This window comes from Penicillium cinerascens (genome assembly GCF_028974065.1).
Source record: "Penicillium cinerascens strain IBT 15544 chromosome Unknown contig_24_segment0_segment0, whole genome shotgun sequence".
NCBI lineage: Eukaryota > Fungi > Ascomycota > Eurotiomycetes > Eurotiales > Aspergillaceae > Penicillium > Penicillium cinerascens.
In genome coordinates, this window is record NW_026695290.1 from 2191487 (window position 1) to 2211207 (window position 19721).

Sequence of the window (19721 nt, forward strand, 5' to 3'; positions counted from 1 at the left end):
TCCGTCGACCTAGTAGGGATTAGCCCTGTGGGTCATTCGTGGATGCTCAGGGCCCACGCATAATCGACCGGGGGGCGCCTGGGTCCACTGAGACAGCGCTAAACCGATTTATGTCCAAATCTTTTAGCTTACTGCTACCCTCTTTTTCTTTTCTACCTTTAGCCTCACCGTGAGCCATGGACCGTACCACCTGGCTCGATGGCCTCCGCGGTATTGCAGCGGCCATTGTCGCGACAGATCACTACTTCATGGGCGGCGTCTTAGACTATGCTTTCAACTCCTTCTGGGCTGATCCGCCAGAAGAGAACAGACGGCTGCTGCAGCTGCCTCCGATCCGCCTCCTTTTCGCCGCTCATGCTATGGTGCCGATGTTCCTGGTGATCTCGGGCTATGCGATCTCTATCAACCTTCTTCGACTGCGGAATAACAACACCGCTGATTTCGTGCGCCGGCTTTCGTCTGCTGTGACACGCCGTATCTTCCGTATTTACTTGCCGGTTTTCGTTATCGCGGCCATCTCGCAGTTCCTTTACTTCTGTAATATCTACCAGTGGAGCTTTGGTGACGAGGTCGTCTGGGGCCGGAAACCTTGGACGGCGCCATGGCTGCACGTTACTTTTGTCTTCCGCTATATGCTGGACATTATGAACATCATTAATTTCCAGGGAAATCCTGGACTTAATGGTCAGCTGTGGACCATGCCACTCGAATTCAGGGGATCGTACGTGGTCTACCTCGCCGTCTTGGGACTGGCATTTTGGAGACCGCATCTCCGGCGGTTGGCATTAGCAGCGCTGATGGCGTATTGGTTCTACTTTGGACTGTGGGACATCTTTGCCTTTTTAACCGGTCTCTATCTCGCGGAAATGCGGCTTTTGTCCGATGTCAGCGCGGAAGACAGTGAGCCGAAATTGCCCTATTACTCATGGACACCGAGTATCAGGTCCGTCGACTTTTCCACTATTCGCACCGCTTCCTGCTTCATTCTCGGTGTTTACCTGGTCTGTCTTGGCGACGACGGGCAACTCCCCCCTGGGTATCAGTTCCTGAAACTCGCGGAATCCTCACGCTGGGAGAACGACTGGGCGGTTCTGAGCAAGTGCTGGAAAACAGTGGGCTCAGTGCTCGTCGTCTATGCGATCAGCCAATCGCCTCGTCTTCAGCGTCCACTGAATTCTGGCCCCATGCAGTATTTGGGCAGAATTTCATTTTCGCTGTACCTGGTTCATCAATCTATTTACCATCTCGTACGAGATCCGGTCAGGAACTTTTTGTGGTACGTTGCTACCAGAGAGACATACCCCGGCACGCAGGCAGCAAGTGAGTTCACGGTTCCGTTTGCATTTGTGTGGCTTGTTGGGTATGTGATTATGTCTGCGATAAACATTTATGTTGCAGATCTGTATACGCGATTCGTTGACGAGCGATGTGTACAAATTGCGAAGAGGATCGATAGATGGTTTACTCGGAAGTATTTTTAAGGTTTTGCATTGCATACCGTGAATGGACATTCCAATTCGTCTTCGGAATTTTTTTGGCTTCGTTTGGATTGAAAGATAGAGCGATCCATTGCAAGTTCGAAGATCCATTTACGTCTCTGGCTATCTTGCTGGAAACCTTAGCGTAGTTGGGTCTCAGGTGACTGCCTATGAAAATGCACTGCGGACTCATAGCCACGTAGATATGCTTTTGTTTGGAATTCACCACGTGGACTTGTGGAATTGCCCGTCAATTGCAACTGCCTCGTCAGATGCCAGCATGAGATCGACCATTCTCTTGGGCACGCTGAAATACCCCAATGCCACAACAAGGGGTTCGTTCACGTCATTGACTTCTTCTCCTGGTGGACAATTTGACATCACTGGTTCAGCACCTACTCTCCAAGCTTTCACATCTTCCCAATTCTCGAATCCGACACACCACGAGAAAAAAATAATAATCAAAATGATGAATCGTCCGGATCCGAACATTTTCGACGTGATCGCATTCGGCCCACTACCGATCAATCTACGAGGCTTTTCGGTGTCCAGCGCTTTGAATCTATTTCCAGACAGGAACTGAACCCCGTCGATTGCCGCTAACCCGAAAAGGCAATAGGGCTCGGTCCCTACGCAATCCCTTTGGAGACAAAGGTTGTGCACACACGAACGAGTACCTGCGCCGCCAAGCATTAAAAGGAGAAAACATATATTATGCATACAGATTACATGTGGATAAAGGTCATCGTGAGCCAAATATCGAGTCTATGCCAAAACAACCACGTCAGCCTCCCCTTGCTGGGGGATGACACATTGTTGGGCTGCTAGCCTAGGAAACAATAGGTAAACAGATCTCCGAACGATCATCCTCACATTCTTTCTGGAAGAATAGCTGCGGTTGCTTCGACAAAGGATCCTTGGCAGTGACCCCTGATTGCTAGCTTTCCCCGTGGCCCGATGATCAGCAGAGCAGCTCCCGTAGCTCTCCCAGGTGGATGCCCATCAAGGCGCCCGGAGTGGCCAGGGCGGCCCTGAACAAGGTTCCCTTGTACTGGATCGACAGCTCCTCGTTCCTGGCGTCAAATTGCTGCTGTTTCCCGGCAGCGCAGGTACATGTATTAGGATTCAGGGGCAGCTTCATGGGATGTGTATTTTATTTCCGAGGCTCTTGGTGTTGGTGTGCTTGGTGCCGAGCCCCGGCGCCACTTTTTAGCACTTTTCGTTATTAGCGCCCAGGCCTCGAGGGGGGCTTGTTAAATGAAATGACTTGGGTCGTTCTCACTGCAGCCTGATCGGCTAATGCCGGTTGTCCTTATTTGGAGGGGGCTAACCGTGGTGAACTCGGTCTGGCGTACCAGTCCAGTCTAACGTAGCCGAGGAAGCGAGTACGTAGCCAACCATAATTTAAAATTCCGGCGTGGGGGATCACACGAGAGACGAAGCCAGGTGCACGATCGTGCCGGGTTCGTGTAATGGTCAGAATTGGAGTCCTTTGCCCCTTATCGATGCAAACGCCTGGGGCAAATGTCTCAGGTCATCCAACGGCGAGGGCCGCTACGCTGGCCCTAAGTTCACTAGATAATTTTAGTACCGCTACCAAACCTTGGAAATCGGTCTCGCGTGACGGTGGAAATGAGAGCACGGAACGATCTTGATTTCCCTGGCAAAAAGACTGCACCATCACACCACCCGTCGTGAATCGGAGGAGACCTAAAAATGGGCAAATGGGAAGGTGTAAAATACACGTACGGATAAAATACTCGGGTGCACAGACCGGAACAGGGTCCCACCCGCACGCCCGATAAGAGCGGAAACCAGGACTTTTGACGGGGTTGAAGGGGCACACTGGGACTCCGCCGGGCCCAAGCCTGCCACATCCGGTTAGCACCGCCCGCTCAGTCCCTGGTTGTTTACCCTGCTGGTAATCGCATTACCTTTACTTAGTCCCCCGGTTCCCTCGCTTCCCCCCCCCCCCCCAATTTCCATTTCTCATCGCCCATAGCAGTGACTTTTGGCTTCACTTGCTGCCCTTCGTTGACTTTTTATCCTTCTTAATTATTCCACAGTTCACTCGTTTCATCTGTGGCCCATTTTCAAACGCCTTCGTTGTACATTCGGTTTGATTCTCGCACATACCCCCCCCCCCCCCCCCCGGTACATAATCTCCACGATGGTCCGTTTCGTGACTTCGCTCCTGGCCCTGTCGGCCACCGCTTTCGCGACTCAAACCTGCACCGCCAGCAGCCAGTGCCCGGAGGACAAGCCCTGCTGCTCCCGTGAGTGAACTTCCGAGATATGCGACCCGACAATTGCTGACCTGACCAAAGAGTATGGCGAGTGCGGTACTGGCGCATACTGCCTCGGCGGTTGCGACCCCCAGGCTTCTTTCTCCCTCGATTCGTGCGCTCCCATGCCCATCTGTGAGAGCAAGTCATACACCTGGGAGAACCTGGACAACTGCGCCCTGAACACCAAGTATCTCGGCGATGCCAGCAAGTCCGACTGGACCTACTCCGGTTTCCCCAAGACCGAGGATAACAACCTGCTCATGACCATGCCCAAGGACTCTGTCGGTACCCTGTTCGCCAACAACCACTACATCTGGTACGGCAAGGTTTCCGGCAAAATCAAGTCTAGCCGTGGTCAGGGTGTTGTCACTGCTTTCATTCTGCTGTCTGACGTCAAGGACGAGATCGACTACGAGTTCGTCGGTGCCGACCTGGCTGCCGTGCAGACCAACTACTACTGGCAGGGTGTTCTCGACTGTGAGTTGACCCCACCCCAATCAGACCGGAGACGGCCAACACTGACTGAATTGAACAGGGCACAACGGCGGCAACGCTTCCGTAGATGGTGGTGATACCTTTGATGACTGGCACACCTACGAGATCGACTGGACCCCCGAGCAGGTGCAGTGGATCGTCGACGGTGAGGTCAAGCGCACCCTGCTGAAGTCCGACACCTTCAACGAGACCGCCAACCGCTACCAGTTCCCCCAGACTCCCTCTCGTCTGCAGATGTCGATCTGGCCCGCCGGCCAGGCCAGCAACGCCAAGGGTACCATCGACTGGGCTGGTGGTTTGATCAACTGGGACAGCCAGGACATCCAGGAGAAGGGCTACTACTACGCCACTATCGGCCAGGTCGACATCGAGTGCTACACTCCTCCTGCCGGCACCACCCAGACCGGCAACACCTCCTACCTCTACACCAGCGAGGCCGCCATGCAGGCCAACGTTGAGATTGTCGGCAACTCTACCGTCCTGGGCTCCATGGGTGCCACCGGTCTGGACATGACCCTCGGTGCCAACAGCAGCAGCAACGCCACCTCCACCGGCTCCGACAGCGTTCCTACCAACGGCAGCGGCGCCATCGGCGGTGCTGCCAGCAACTCTTCTTCGTCTACTTCCTCCGGTACCTCCTCTACTGAGAGTGGCTCCTCCGGCACCAGCACCGGCTTCACCCAGACCCCCAGTGCCAGCAAGGACAACGGCGCCCCCAACCAGAACGAGCGTGTTCTGCGTGGCTCGCTCTTCGCCGTCCTGGTGGCTGTTGTCGTTTTGGTGACGCTGTAAATGTATTGAATGGGTGTTTTGTTTTCTGATTTGGAGACATTGTTATTCCCGTTGCTCATCCTCGAGTACATTTGTCTACCTGTTGCGTTTTCACTTCTCCTCTGTCTCTGATTGAAATCCTTGAACAAACCTAATGAACACCGTCTTTTGGCCTTTGTACTTTTTGCGACCCTTGTGTCTTGCACACCCTTTCTCCCGTTTGAGCGATTTCATCAACGCTCGTGCCTTTGATTTCTCGCTCCCGTTTATACTTGTATCCGTACTCTATCACCGCTAGGGGTTTCCTGCACATGTTCAGCAAATATGCTTTCCTGGACAAACTCGCGTCTGGTTTAACTCTGTAATGATGGGCGGTCTCTTTCAAACTCAACTTTCAAATTTCAATTCCAAGTCCATTTGGTTCCACCATACACTTTTTGTAGATCGTTATGTCGTTGAAAAAGTGGTAGGGATGTACCGTACACCCACGCTCCGCTGTCATAATGCAGGGGTTTCCAAGCTTTTGGCCCTTGTGGGTTTCTGCGCTGCACGGAACACCTGGTTGGATGTTAAATCGCGGCCCCTGTAGGAAACCCTAGATCCACTGTTTCACCTTTCACCTTTGTTCCCACGTGGGCGCATAGGACTTGGGAAACTTTGGAATGTACCTTTGTACTTTGGATCTTGTGAATAACTGTAGATCTAAGTTTGTGGCGCCGCTGCATAGTTCCGTTTTGGAGGTTTGCCTTTTCGGTAACCCTGGTTTAGAGCACATGGTGTTTGCCATGGCCGTTTATCGAATGCTTTCAACCTCTAACAAGTGCCCTAGTAGAGCTAATTGAACACGATGAAACTTTCTCCCAATGTCGTAGAGCATTCCCAAGGTCCCTTTATCTAGCCTGCTATTTAACCATATTCAAATACTAGAATATCTCGTTCTCTTTCTTTCCGTCCTCCACCACCATCCTTGCTTTCCGACTTTCTAAATCTTCTTTTCGTTTACTTCCTTTGTCTGGCAACCTTCTACTTTTAATAAAAGCCGATGCTAGGCTTACAACCCTCGCTGGCGTGATCTGTACTTTGGCAATTTTCATTGGGGTCCTTACATTGACATAAGTTTATATCTTGGGTCTATCTTTTCGAGCTCCGCAAGGTCCTATTGCCTTGGTATCTCTTATACCAACTCTCTCAACAGTATTGTCAACGCGATTTAATCCTCTTAGTTGGACATTACTTAGCCCTTAGTAGTGGAAGCAAAATTGGTGATATGCCTATTCACTAGCCTATATGAATCCTAGGCTCGGCAAACGCGCCGCCGTTGATCGTTTAGAGGCTTATAAAACGATATACTTCTTTCAACGGATGTATAGTGCCGCTTGGTTGTTATTCCACAGCGTTCAGAATATTTTGCAAACAACAATGTTCTTCTTCATCCCCCATATCACTGAGCTCTTCTCATCTTTGGTAATAGTATCAAAAGCCTAGCTGACTTAGAACGCCCACATCATCAACACAAGCCAGAATCTACCCTCACGGCCAGGTACTGCTCCACATCTTTGTGCTCCTTTCCCTCCTCTTCCTATCGCTCCTCCTCTCCTCCTCAGTCCACTCCATCTCCTGCCCCATCAGCCCCCAAAAATGTGTCTCTACCGAGGCATCTACTACCACGAGTGCGGCCACAGCCGTTTCCTCCTCCACACCTTCTGCGACCGCCTCCTCAACCAGCTCCAGCGCATCAACGACCCCGAAGAACGCCAAAGACACGCTATCCCATTCCACGGATCAGGCTGCGAGCCACGCGTTAAACTAAAGGAAGACCGCTCGGTAGACATTACGACCAGGGATCTGGTCAAGGAATGGTCGAATGTGGTGAGGTGGGAACATAATATGGTTGAGGTCTGCCGCGATTGTGGTGCTATGGGGTTCGATGGCATTTCGGAGATTGGGCAGTTGATACCCTGACTTCACTGCAAATCAAGGCCGCCGTTCGATGGACTACCCCAGGATGCTCGAGGATACGGTTTTTGGAGTCTGTGGTTTCATTCAACGCTTTCGAAACATGAGTCTTTCGTCAACTACTATCTCTCCATTAGATTGCGGATGCTATTTCACGTCTGGTTCAGCATAGGTCCGCTTATATAGTTAAGACCTTAAGACCTTGTAGTGCTCTTGACAGGTCAAGGTAAAGTAGGTGGCCCTGAGACAAACGATCACTTTGTGGGGTTTTCAACGTTTTTGGGGGTGATAAAGGGGCGTGGAGCGAAGGACTAAGAAGGATGAAGGGGCGACTATCCAAACGTGAAGAGTGGCTAATGCGATGGGAGTATGATGTGCGGCTTGTAGAAGAACAGTAGATTGTATATCAAGATCAAATAAAGTAAGCCCAACCCCTAGATAAAACGCCAGATTTCCAGGAATTCGAACAAAGTGTCATGTCGATATGCCATGAGCAAAATCCCAGAATAAATGCAAATGTATTGCTTAGTGGAGCCCGCCACATCCACATTCATCGATGGATCGCTTCCTGAAGTCGCCATGGTAGGTGTCCAGGCCCTCGGTCCGGACCTTCGAGCCCAGCGGATCACCCAGCCAGCTGTATTTTTCCTGGTCGACGGCCTCCTCGCCGGAGGCCGTCCAGTAGGATGAGGACTGGAGGCGCTTGGTCACTGCGGCGACGTCGAGATCCAGATAATCGGCGAGGAAGTGGCCTATTTCTATGTTCTCATGGTTGCCCATCAGCGGCCAGGCATCCTGGGATGAGGATGCGTAGATATTGACGTCGACGGCTAGAATTGTTCCTGTTAGCATGTATATGGAGAGTAGTGACTTTTGATGGTCCTTACCGGAGTGGCCGTGAGTGGACCAGCCGATCTGTGCTCGGCGGCTGAGCATATCAGCAAAGACATGGTCGGACGAGACTTGAGGGTCAGGGTGGAGAAGGATTTCCACCTCGTCATCCGTAGCGTCTGTGATGCCCAGATCCTCTTCCAGCAAGGTTTTGCGGATGTAGGCGCGTTGCTTCGACTCATGGTCGTCCTTGCCCGCTCCAGAGATGTATTCCTTCAACTTGGCATAGGCGTATTCGCTGGAGTGTTTAGCCTTGCCCAATTCACCGGGCAGCCAGAGGTACTCGGGGTAGCTCTTGTGCAGCTGTCTCGCAGCAGACAGTCCACCGGTCTCGTGGTCAGAAGTGCTCACAACCACACCGGGGGTCGAGTCCTTCTCCAGGAATTCCAGCACGGCAGCGAAAGCCCTGTCGTACGCTATCACCTCATGCACCTGTGCAACAGGGTCGTTGCCGTGACCGGCGTGGTCGATGCGCGATCCTTCGATCATGATGAAGAATCCTTGCTCACTGTCCCGAGTCGCTTCGCTCAAGGTAGTCAAAGCAGTGCGAGTCATCTCCTCCAGGGAGGGGTACTTGTCATTCTGCGAGCGGCGGTCGACCTCGTAAGGAATGTCCCCGCCAGCAAAGAGACCCAGCAGAGGCAGCTTGGCCTCAGAGCCGCCTTTGAGAGAATCGAAGCCAGCCCGGTCCTGCAGATAGTTGAAGCCGTTCTTCGATGCAACTTCAACGAGATCGCGGTCGTCGCCACGGCAGCTACCGTCCGTGGTATTAGGCAGGAAATGGCATCGTCCACCGCCCATCATGAGGTCAACCACCCGACCCAGAGGGTGTTCACCAGCTTCCTGCTCTGCAATGCTATCCTCGTACCGTCGCAGGTTGGCGTGCGCGACAAAGCAAGCCGGGGTTGCATCTGTCAAGCGGGTCGTGACGACCAGTCCTGTTTTGTAGCCTGCCAACGAAGCAGCCTCGAGAACAGTTCCGCAAGGTGAATGATCGGGGAGAACTGAAATTGCTTCGTTGTAGCTCTTAAACCCGCACGAGAAGGCCGTCGCACCAGCTGCCGAGTCCGTTACCAGACTGTTGCTGGAGCGTGTCCGCGAGGTGCCAATATGGTGTTGATCCAAGATCAACGTGTCATCGATAGGAAGGCCCTCCGTGTGTTGGCGGAAGCTCCTCGTCATGGAGAGACTGGTCGGGCCCATTCCATCGGAGACCATAAAGATCAGATTACGTTTGCCGGTCGGCTTGCCGCCCGGGCCCCAGTTGTTTCGTGAATCATGATGACCCTTGGCAGACTCGTGCTGGTAGACCACAGCCAAGACAATAACGATAATTGTGGCGATGATAGCCCATGCGAAGGCCCCAACTTCTCTCCAAAAGCCCCAGCCCCGTCGTGATTCACGGCGGGGCGTCCGCTCGCCGGTCAAAAGGGCATCTTCTTCTTCCGCGTATCGAATCGAGGACCGTTCGGAGGATGGCCGTGGAGCCAGGAGTGGCTCTTCAAGCGCCATGGCTTCGATATTATGTGGCTGAGTGGTGCTCATATAAGGTACATGTACTGTGTAGAGGACCTCTCCGAAAAGAGGTTTAGGCGGAGCGAATCCGGAGAGGAGACCAAGATAAGATAGGAGCTCACGTGTCATGTGACCCGGTGACTGCGCTTACACTCACTGTTGGACAAACGTGAAAAGATACATGAATAACTAGATTCGAAACAGCGTGCCGATACACTTTACGATCGCCCTTTCCATCCGATAGGGATCAGCGCTGCCGCAATGTCATTGATCCCGCGCTCCGTAGCCAGCATGTTAAACTGCGCCGCCGCATTCCGGGTATCCTGGACTTCAACGCGAATACCCAGTGAGTTGATATGACGTTTCGTCTCAGGCGAAAGTGGATACATCGAGGCACCCAGGCCGAGAATAAGCATATCTGTCCGACAAGTCAGCGACCCGTGTCTGCAGAATATCCCGCAAACTCTCCCAAGTATCACAATGGCCGTGCGACCCATTCCAGATGACACATGACCATCGAAAAAAGTAAACCATTACGTACCTGGTCGCGGATAGACTGCGCTCAACAGTCCCCAAACCTGTTCGTCGACCTCGAACTGGCCCTTAGCATTAATCATAGCCGCTTTGGCCTCGCGGTCGTTCGCTGCGCCCTGAACCGTCTTCCACGGCCGCCACGCAAATGCCTCTCCGCCCACGAGAATCACGGCGTCGCCACCGCTAATTTTGACGCCGCTGTTGAGATGAAATCCGGAGTCGAGGGTGGCGTCAACCGCAGTCGAGGGGGCGGGCATGTTGCCCAGCACATCCAGCGCGGCAAAGTCCGTCTGGGTGGATTCGTCGGACTCCGGGCCTCGGTCATGACTGACGGGCTTGTGTGAATGAGAGCGCGGGATCATTCGAGACGGGCGGATCGAGCTGCCATTGTGGCGGCGCGTCGATGGGAGCGGAGCACAAGGTGAGACATCGAAGGCGCGAGGCAACCGAGAGGCGTTGGCGCGGATATTGAAGGAGCGCGGTGAGCTGGTGAGTGAAGTGCGCAAGGCACGGAGCAGTTGAGACGATGGGGAATGCATTGGATGTGAGAGAGTTCGTAGATGCTCTGGCTCGATGTTGGTGGAACTGTCGCCAGGTTGCGGGAAAAGAAACTCGGAGCTGCTGCTGGCCGGACTTGGCGGCCACAACTACATCATCAAAGCCTACATCTACACAGCTACATCTACACTCCACAAGCTCTCTTTTGCACCGCCGAATTATCGAATGTCCTTTATATTAATATATCCTTCTCGGCGATCCTAGTGATTATTCTAGTTTTATTTCCAGGTGTCCCAACCGTGACCGTGGTGCCCGGGTTGATATGAAACAAGGACAAGGAGAAATGACAATGTCGTACGCGTCGTGAAGCCCCAAACGCCACAAGAAGCGCAATGAAGAATCAAAAATCAAAAATCCTGGCACCAAAAAGAAGGACGCGAAAGGAGAAGATAAACGGGGGAAAGAATGCAAAAACAACCCCAGACTCATTCCTTGCTGTCTCCGAGCACATTACTTCCTCCAGACTTTTAGTGGCCTCGGACAAAGAATATGAAAAGCATATGCACACATCGAAAGATAAACAAGGGAAATAGGGTGTCGCGGGACCTGTACATGTATTTGATGCTATTTAGTGGGCGGGTCGAGCGGCGTTGTTTCGATCCTCGTCCGATTGACTGGAGCTGTCATCGCTGTTAGTGGCATTGCGAATCCGCTCTGCTCGGTCTTGTAGAACCTGAGCTTCGGCTGCGGCCTTCTGTGCCCGGATTTGCTTCCGCCACATGCTGGCATAGCGACCCTTCATGGCCAGGAGTTCCTCGTGGGTGCCACTCTCGGCCACTTGTCCTTCGTTCAAGACTAGGATACGATCCGCTGTCGTGATCGTACTGAGTCGGTGGGCAATCACCAGCATCGTACGGCCATGGGAAAGCGTGGAGAGGGCTCTTTGAATGTGCTCTTCCGTGTCGGTGTCGAGTGCCGCGGTAGCCTCGTCCAGAAGGATGATGCGAGGATTTTTCAAGATGGTCCGGGCAATCGCCACCCGCTGCTTCTCACCACCGCTGAGTCGAAGACCACGCTCTCCGACCTTGGTATTGTAACCATCAGGGAAGCCCATAATCTTGTCATGAATGCTAGCGGCGCGGCAGGCCTCAAAGACATCTTCGTCGCTGGCGTCCTGGTTCGCATACTTCAGGTTATACATCAACGTCTCATTAAAGAGAACGGTGTCTTGCGGGACCACGCCGATGTGCTTGCGAAGAGAGTCAATAGTAAGATCCTGCACGTCGTGTCCATCAACGAGCAGACGGCCCTTCTCGGAGTTATAGAATCGGAACAGCAGCCGGAAGACTGTTGATTTGCCTCCACCTGACTCACCGACCAAGGCGGTGGTGGTGCCTGGTTCACAGCGGAATGTAAGCCCATTCAAGGCGGGTTTCCGCGAGTCGTAGGAGAACTCGACGTTTTGGAACCGGATGTCACCCTTGCACATGGATAGCGCTGTCGCGCGAGGGCTATCTACCACGGTGGGTTGCTCTCGGAACAATTCCAACATACGCTCAGCATTGATCAAGGCCGACTGAATAGAACGGTAGAAGGTGCCAAAGAAGTTCAAGGGTCCCTGGAGCTGAGCCATGTAGGTCAACAGGGAAACGAACGAACCCACGTCACGCTGCCCGATGGAGACCTGGTACGCAGAGATAAAGCATGTGGTAAGGAGACCCATCATAAAGACGGTGTTTTGGCAGGTGTTGAGCATCGTCAGTGAAAACAGCACGTGGTATTCGGCCTTTTGGAAGTCGCCCACGGCGTCACGGTAGCGGTTAAATTCGTATTGCTCCGCATTGAAATACTTGACCGTCTCGTACGAGACCATTGAGTCGTTCCTGAGGAGGCAGACGCGTCAGTATATCCGTCGCAATCTAGTCAGAAATTTGGGACAACTTACTTGACAGCATCTTCTTGTCTCGATGCGTTGACCATCTGTCTTCGGATTTCTGCTCTCCATTGGGCCATGCGGATGGTGACATAGAGATAACCAAAGGTCGAGATACCGACCACAAGGGCGTAATATGCATCGTACGCGATCAAGAAGTATCCGATGGCGATACAAAGATCAACAAGCATCGGGACGACTTGAAAGGTGACCTGCTCTAAGAAGGTATTGATTGAGCTGCCCTTGCTCAGCGCCGAAAGCACTTCACCCGTTTTCTTACCCAGGTGGAAGTCCAGACTCAGGCCATGAACGTGCTCGAAGGCGGCAGTGCTTAGCTCCATGTACGAATACTGGCTGACCGGGATCCAAAGCGTGGAGCGCATCGAGCTGAGCAAACCCTGACCACCCTGGAGCCACCTGAACACGACATACAAGAAAATGTGGAACCAAGGGACGTGGAACGAGTTGCCCTCCCCCTTGGCCAGTTCCGTGACGATTACAGCCACCTGCATAGGCACCAGTACGTTGACAATTCGCTGGGCAACGAGTAGGATAAAGCATAGCATCACAACAATCTGCAGGCGTCGTGATTTGGAGGGCCAAAGGTAAGGGAAGAAGAGCGAGTAGCCACTGAGATACTCCCACCAACTGGTGGATGGCATGGTCGTCGGGCGTACCCAAGGATCTTCCGGCTTAGAAGCATTGGGACGCGGAGGACCATTGGTTGATCCATAGGAATGGCCATTGGCGTTACCGTTGCCATTACCATTACCGTTCTCGGAGCCAGAAGGATCCAGCAATCCAGTGGACTCGCTGACACCATTGAGACGGCGTGCCTTCTGTTCATGGCTCTTGGCAATGATGGCATTGCTGGCATAGAGGAGGACGAGGATAAATAGGATCAGGATACGGACGCTGCTGGAGACAATTTCCAGGCATTCCCAAGGCGTGATGGTCCTGCGGAGCTTGCCACCCTCGGGGTCTCCAACGACGGGCTCATGATGAGCCGAGGTGTAGAGAGTTATGGATGTACTAAGAATAACCAGCTCGATGGGGACAGCGACAGACCAACACACAAATTGGGCGAGTGTTGGAGACGGGGTGGTATCGAGCAGGGAAATGAGTAAGACCGCGTAGTCGAAAAAGGAGCCGACGATGTAAATCTGCATGCCCATTAGTTAGCCATGACTGCACCTTTGGCGGGCAAATTTGACCGGAACCCGGCCCAAGACGTACCACAACGGACTGACCACGCCACCAATGCTCCGAGCGAGCGACCATCACATGAGTGATATAAATGGTCGCGTCCGCGAGATAAGTCACGAGCACTGCGACGGAAAGCCAGTTGAAGACCCGCTTGACGGTCTTAGAAAACCCCTGCGTCTTGCGGAAGGCATCTGAGCGGGAGCGTTTGGGAAGTGGACGACCACCGGGGCCCATTCGCGGCGACTCATTCTGGCTGGAGGTGTTCGCCGTGAGGAAGGTGTTGGCCACGAAGGCCACGACGAAGAGAAGCAGGAGGAAGATCGGATAGCATGTGCGCAGGTACTCCAGCAGCTCGAGAGCTGCGTGGGGATCCATGATGACCGACTCCTCCCACAGATGTAGAGAACGAGAGAAAAAAGAGGGTTCAGAAGGTTTCCATAACACAGTGTCCCCGACGATCCGGATAAGGGTGGATTTTGGGAGAAGGACGGGTTCGGATGGCGAGAGCGAAGGATCGACGCGAGGAATGCCGTGCGGACGGACGCGGGGAGGGAAGTGCGTGATCTCGTCAAACTTGATCTTTGAATTTCTCACGTTAGATCTAAACTCTCGTAGATCCGACTGCCAGTTCGTCGGTTTTTCTTTTTTTTCTTTTTCTTTTGCTATTTCTGGACGAGACCCGAGAGAATGGGGAATTGGAATATGGTTCGTTCCAGGAGGAATCAGGAGGGTTCCCAAGAGTCACGAGGTGAAGCGTGGCAAAAATCTCACAGCAACTTTCAGCTCGAACCGTTTGCCACGAGGAATGGACGGAAAAGAAAGGGAAGGTCTAGAGGAGAGGGGAATGACGGTGTGGATGCGCAGGTGCTGCAGCTAAAAATGGGGCTCCACTCGTTTACAAGAACTCGACTCACCTTTCGAGTCCTCTTTATAAGGAACGCTCCTCGGTTGCTTGTTTGTCTCCGAACGTCGGAACCCAAATTGAATCCCAGCCTCGATCAAATGCCTTCGAGAATGGTTTCCTGCCCGACAGTCTGGGTTTGAACGGACCAAACAACCTGGACCTTGACGACCGGGGTCCACGGGTCTGACTGCACTGGTGACGGAGAAGAAATTGAGGCCCGAGACGTTCGTGGAAATGATGCCTTGGAGCTGCCTAGGGAGTTGGATTTATATAAAAATCCCCGATCCCCCGAAATCTCAGCGGCGATCAGATCGCAAAATGCCAGGACCGCGATCTAGATTCCTGGGATGTGCGACCACCGGGCGTCTTAGCCATCTGAGCTCTCGATCGGATTCAGCTGATTAGCTGCTGCTTCCCCCCCCCCTTGTCCACCTCTTTAGCTTTGTGGCCACCATGAGATTTTCACTCTATGATTCATATCTTGATGTACTTTGTGTCTATTGGCCTCCCGAACCCCCGGACAAATGTGAGACATTCGTCGATTCGTAATTTGCTTTGCGATACTATGTTATTTTTATACTGTATCTTCTACTGCATCGACTCGGAAAGCCCGGGTTTCCTGCAGTCGATGATACCAGATTCAAATCTCGATCTTTTGCTTCACTATGTGCTGGCGGCTAGACCGCTCCATGTGCGAATGCCTAAATTCGACCCGAATATACCTGATACCGTGAGGCTTTCGGGCCTACAGGCTTTCGAACATGGTCAGTCAGTACGGGGGCCGTTCCTGAGGCACCTGCTACCCACCTCAAGCTTCACCGCTTGCGCAACCCCAAACTCTCAGGTTCCCACCATCCCCATCACCCGCATCACCCTCCACATCCATTCCGGTCAACTGGTCGTGTGCCCCCCATGGACGTGTGAGCCATGTCGGAGACTGGGTCACGCTCTCCGGTCCCTCCTCCTCCACCGCCACCGACCCAGAAGTACTCGCATCGGGCTGCCAACGCGCTCGCCCGTTTCGCGCCCTTCTTCGGGTCGAGACCCCCCAGTCCGCAGAACAGCCGCGTCGATGGTCCCCGGTCAACCAGGTCGAAATCGCTGTACGTGTTGCATGCCTCTTCACACCGCTTTGACAGTCTAAATTGTCCCTGGCCCTGCTCCCTTCTTCACTCCCGATCGGTACTTTTGTTAGATCGGACACATCCAATTCTAACATCATCAGGCCGGGCGAACCGCAGACCGTCACTCACCGTACGGGCATCCCCATCGTCGCCCTAGATATCTCACCGGAGCGCACCCACGCCGTCATTGGCGGCAAGGATATCCTCAAAACTATCCGCGTCTCGCCTGATCACTCGTCGGAGGAATTTAATATTCGCAATGCGGTTATCAGTTATGCATCCACCCACCATGATGCGGGCGTGTCGATGCCACACAAGGACCAGTTGAATGTCAGAGACGTCAAGTGGTCTCATGGCAATTATGACCGGACAATCGCAACTGCGGTCGCCAATGGTCGGATTGTCGTCTACGACTTGCAGCGGCCCGGCCTCCAATTATGTCGCTTCCAGGGCCACAACCGCCAGGTTCACAGACTCGCCTTCAACCCCCATCTCGCCTCTTGGCTACTCTCCGGCAGCCAAGATGGTACCATTCGAATGTGGGATCTGCGATCCGCCTCTGCGAATCGGGGCCTTTCCACGTGCGGCAGCAAGCATGTGTACCATGGCAATAGCGATGCCATCCGGGACGTCCGATGGTCTCCCACTGACGGTGTCGTGTTTGCGACCGCCTCGGACAGCGGCGCCATTCAGATGTGGGATTCGCGCAAGACCAACGCCCCGTTGATGAGGATTGCGGCTCACGATCGCCCTTGTTTCGCGGTCGACTGGCACCCCGATGGGAAACACGTCGTTAGTGGTGGCACGGACCGGCAGGTCAAGGTCTGGGATTTCTCATCGTCTGCGGAACGACGGCAGAAACCTGCGTTTCAGTTCCGAACCCCCCAGGCCGTGACGAACGTGCGGTGGCGACCGCCATCGTGGGTAGGCGACTCGCCCTCATCAGGGGAGTGGCAGTCATCCCAGGTCGTGACCTCCTATGACAAGGATGATCCGCGAATTCACCTATGGGACCTCCACCGTCCACACGTGCCTTTCCGTGAGTTTGATCGCTACGACTCCCCGGCCACCGATCTGCTGTGGCACTCCAAAGACCTGCTGTGGACGGTCGGCGAGGTAGGGGCTTTTACCCAGGCCGATCTCCGCTATGCCCCGACTGTAATCAAGCGCAGGCCGATGTGTTCAGTCGCATGGAGCCCAAATGGTGACTTTGTAGCGTTCGCCCAACCGCGACCGAGGCGACGTCCACTGGGTGTCAGTGCCTCCGAATTCCTTCACCATGATGACGACAGGGCCAGCACCGGTGAACGATCTTTAAGTCATAGTCCGGCGGAGGACATTCTTGATGATGTTGCTCTGGCTTCGTCGCTTCGGTATCCTCAGGCCAAGCCCACCACGGTCCGACCATCAAAGTCTTTGGGCAACACCCCTCCAGGTGGAATAGACATCATTCCAGTCCTTCCCCTGGAACAAGCTTTGGCCAAGAGCTCGACCTTATTTCCCAGTCAGTTGGGGGCTATTGGAAGCATTCCCGGTGCGACAAACGATGCATCCCTGTTCCGGTTCTTGGCAGGCCACTATTCGCCGCTGATGGACGAGCGCCTCGGTAGGCGAAGCTATGTCGATATTTTGAACTCTTTGATGGAGTCACTCGATCATAATGCTGAGCGTGCGGATGATGTGTCGCTGGCAAAGCTGGCTCAGACCTGGCGGATTGTCAAATTTGCCATCCTACAAGAGCTCCAACGCAAGTCGAGGGAGCAGCTCTCGGGAAAAGGTGGTGTGAAGGGCAAGTCATCCAAGGATGGGTTACTGTCCGATAAGTCACGAGCAGCAGACGAAACCCGCCAGGGGAAGGTGAAAAGTCGACTGTTCAAGGGAGTCATGGAGACAGAAGGTCCAAAAAGTCGAATGCCAGAAGCAGAGAGCACGTCAAACATGACCACGCCGCTTGCACAGCCATTGCCTGACTCCCCAGATGATTCCTGGACAAGTTCCGATTCTCAAATTCCTTCATTAGTTGAGAATGCCCTCGACCTTGATCCTCTTCCACCATCGGTCTTGAGCTCTCATAATGGCTGGGGCATGTCAGGCCCTGATGCTAGTCGGGTCTCATCTTTGCCACAAGAGCAATTGGTATCTAGTCATGATACACACGCCTTCGCGGAGGCCGTCCCAGGCCTTTTACGGGAACCATTGCAGTCAGACCCGGACAGCGACCAAAGGTCTGCACCTCGGGCCATCGCCGGCAGGGCGGACTGGCGCATTCGCGGTCATCTAGATCACCCTCGCGAAGGCTCCGAGGACGATTACGACCAGAAATTGGAGGATAAGCGAGCCGCGATTCGTGACTTTAAACAATATCCCAAGAAACCCTTGACCCTTGACACCCCAATGGAATCCAACCGCCCTCCCACACTGGAGCGCTACCACAGACATGACTCGTCAGAGAGCTTCCCAATGTTCTCAGCATCCACTGATAGCTCGCATCCATCCAAATCCATCGGCGCATCGTATTCCTCCAATGGAAGATTTCCCGATCGCTCGCCCTCGGATGCTAGTCAGGCGGGTGGTCGACCTAGTGCCGCGACAAGAAGGGAATCAAATCTGGAACCCGCCGCAGAAGAGCCTGAAGATGGCATCGAATTCGATGAGTCTGTTATTGAAAACGATCGAGTTCATCTCGAACGACCGTCGAGCCCTCCACAATTGCTGACAGAATCGACACCGCTTGAACATCCGGGCTCAAAGGACACATTTCCGCCTGAGAATATAGTTCCTGTATCTGTATGTGTCTCTGCTTATCCAGCGATGGCAGGGATTTATGAAGATCTGTCCCAAGTCAAGATTCCTCTCACTCCCGATACATCAGACTTCAAGCCATGGAGCATCGAGGCGATTTTGAAGGAGGCAGTCCGCTATTATCACAGCAGCAGCAGTTCTGTTGATATTCAAACTGCGGCTCATCTGCTGCAGAAGTTTCATGTCCTCTTCCAGGATTGTGAGAAAATCCTTCCGTATGAAGAATGCGAGATGATTTTCAAGTCCTACAACGAATGCCTTATTCGGCATTCAATGGATCTGGAAGCTGCGGAACTTCGTCTGTCCTGCGTGCCGACCTACCCTGGCGTCTACGAATATGCCCAGGCTGACACTTTCATCAATGTCTTCTGCTATACCTGCCAGAGACCATTCGAAAACCCAATACGTGACAATACTCGTTGCCACCGTTGCAACACCCCGCAAGCACCTTGCTCCATTTGTATGAGCGTCGACCCTCCTGCTGAATGGGTCGCAGCCCAGATGCAGCGGCAGGCTGAATCAAATGGTAGTGCGAGCCCCGACCCAGAAGCCGAAACTATTTCCCACCTCTCCTCCCATTCCTCAGCCCCCACCGAGCCAGTCCCCTCCTTGGAGCTTGAAGGTCTCAACCCGTTCACCGCTTCTCGCCCCAAAGGCTCTGCCCTTTGGACCTGGTGTCAGGGATGCGGCCATGGCGGCCACATGGCCTGCATCACCACCTGGCTGGGCGATCTCTCCATCAGTGAAGGAGGATGCGCCACGCCAGGCTGCTTGCATGACTGCGGGCCCGGTCCGCGCCGCGAATTCAATCGCCAGGCCCTACTCACCGAGTCTAAACGCCGTGACTCGGCCAGTCGCGCTTCCGGCGGTGGTCTCGTGAAGCGCGATCCGTGGACCAAGGGCGAGAGCAAGGCTGTGGAGAAGGTTCGCGGTATGCTCGGAGCTGCCGGTGTTGCTGCCGCGACTGGTGGTAGCGGTACCGGGTCCAACACTTCCCCTGGGAGCTCTGTAGGTGGCCAGGGCCAGGTTTCTCCCGGGGCAGTCTCGCCTAAGAAGGTGAGGTTGGTTACGCCAGGCGAGCAGGGCCAACGTAAGGGCCCAACTAGCCGGTCGAACATTGCACCGCAGGAATAGAAGCTAGAATGAACCTTGTTCCTTGTGTTTAAGTGGTTTTAGATACCCGAGATTTGTGCTTTATTCATGATATCCCTTTGCGATACCAGGACAGTTGGCGATTGTTTAATATTCACCATTTGATTGCTGGAAAGCATTTGATGAAGTTTACGTAGATTATTCAGATTGTTCTCCGGCTATGTCATGTCAATA

General features: G+C 53.6%; 7 protein-coding genes across 7 annotated transcripts; 4 read left to right on the forward strand and 3 right to left on the reverse strand.

Moving 5' to 3' along the window:
- Nucleotides 1-176: 176 nt before the first annotated feature.
- N7498_003930 (acyltransferase family protein) lies at nt 177-1481 on the forward strand (the record flags this gene model as incomplete). Its single annotated transcript, XM_058450992.1, has 1 exon — nt 177-1481. The coding sequence occupies one exon, from the start codon at nt 177-179 to the stop codon at nt 1479-1481; it is 1305 nt and encodes a 434-aa protein (XP_058310454.1).
- Nucleotides 1482-3648: 2167 nt separating this feature from the next.
- utr2 (putative cell wall glucanase (Utr2)) lies at nt 3649-5053 on the forward strand (the record flags this gene model as incomplete). The annotated part of the gene is made up of 3 exons (XM_058450993.1): nt 3649-3754; nt 3806-4243; nt 4302-5053. 3 exons carry the CDS (start codon nt 3649-3651, stop codon nt 5051-5053), a joined length of 1296 nt encoding a protein of 431 aa, XP_058310455.1.
- A 1617-nt stretch (nt 5054-6670) lies between these two features.
- On the forward strand, nt 6671-6994 carry N7498_003932 (uncharacterized protein; the record flags this gene model as incomplete). The annotated part of the gene is made up of 1 exon (XM_058450994.1): nt 6671-6994. The coding sequence occupies one exon, from the start codon at nt 6671-6673 to the stop codon at nt 6992-6994; it is 324 nt and encodes a 107-aa protein (XP_058310456.1).
- A 519-nt stretch (nt 6995-7513) lies between these two features.
- Nucleotides 7514-9391, reverse strand: N7498_003933 (alkaline phosphatase; the record flags this gene model as incomplete). The annotated part of the gene is made up of 2 exons (XM_058450995.1): nt 7514-7818; nt 7876-9391. The coding sequence occupies 2 exons, from the start codon at nt 9389-9391 to the stop codon at nt 7514-7516; spliced, it is 1821 nt and encodes a 606-aa protein (XP_058310457.1).
- A 210-nt stretch (nt 9392-9601) lies between these two features.
- Nucleotides 9602-10467, reverse strand: N7498_003934 (Mth938-like domain-containing protein; the record flags this gene model as incomplete). Its single annotated transcript, XM_058450996.1, has 2 exons — nt 9602-9812; nt 9936-10467. The coding sequence occupies 2 exons, from the start codon at nt 10465-10467 to the stop codon at nt 9613-9615; spliced, it is 732 nt and encodes a 243-aa protein (XP_058310458.1). The 3' UTR covers nt 9602-9612.
- A 587-nt stretch (nt 10468-11054) lies between these two features.
- hmt1 (putative vacuolar ABC heavy metal transporter (Hmt1)) lies at nt 11055-13940 on the reverse strand (the record flags this gene model as incomplete). The annotated part of the gene is made up of 3 exons (XM_058450997.1): nt 11055-12309; nt 12372-13522; nt 13596-13940. The coding sequence occupies 3 exons, from the start codon at nt 13938-13940 to the stop codon at nt 11055-11057; spliced, it is 2751 nt and encodes a 916-aa protein (XP_058310459.1).
- A 1456-nt stretch (nt 13941-15396) lies between these two features.
- On the forward strand, nt 15397-19529 carry N7498_003936 (WD repeat protein; the record flags this gene model as incomplete). Its single annotated transcript, XM_058450998.1, has 2 exons — nt 15397-15572; nt 15695-19529. The coding sequence occupies 2 exons, from the start codon at nt 15397-15399 to the stop codon at nt 19527-19529; spliced, it is 4011 nt and encodes a 1336-aa protein (XP_058310460.1).
- Between the last annotated feature and the right edge of the window lie 192 nt (nt 19530-19721).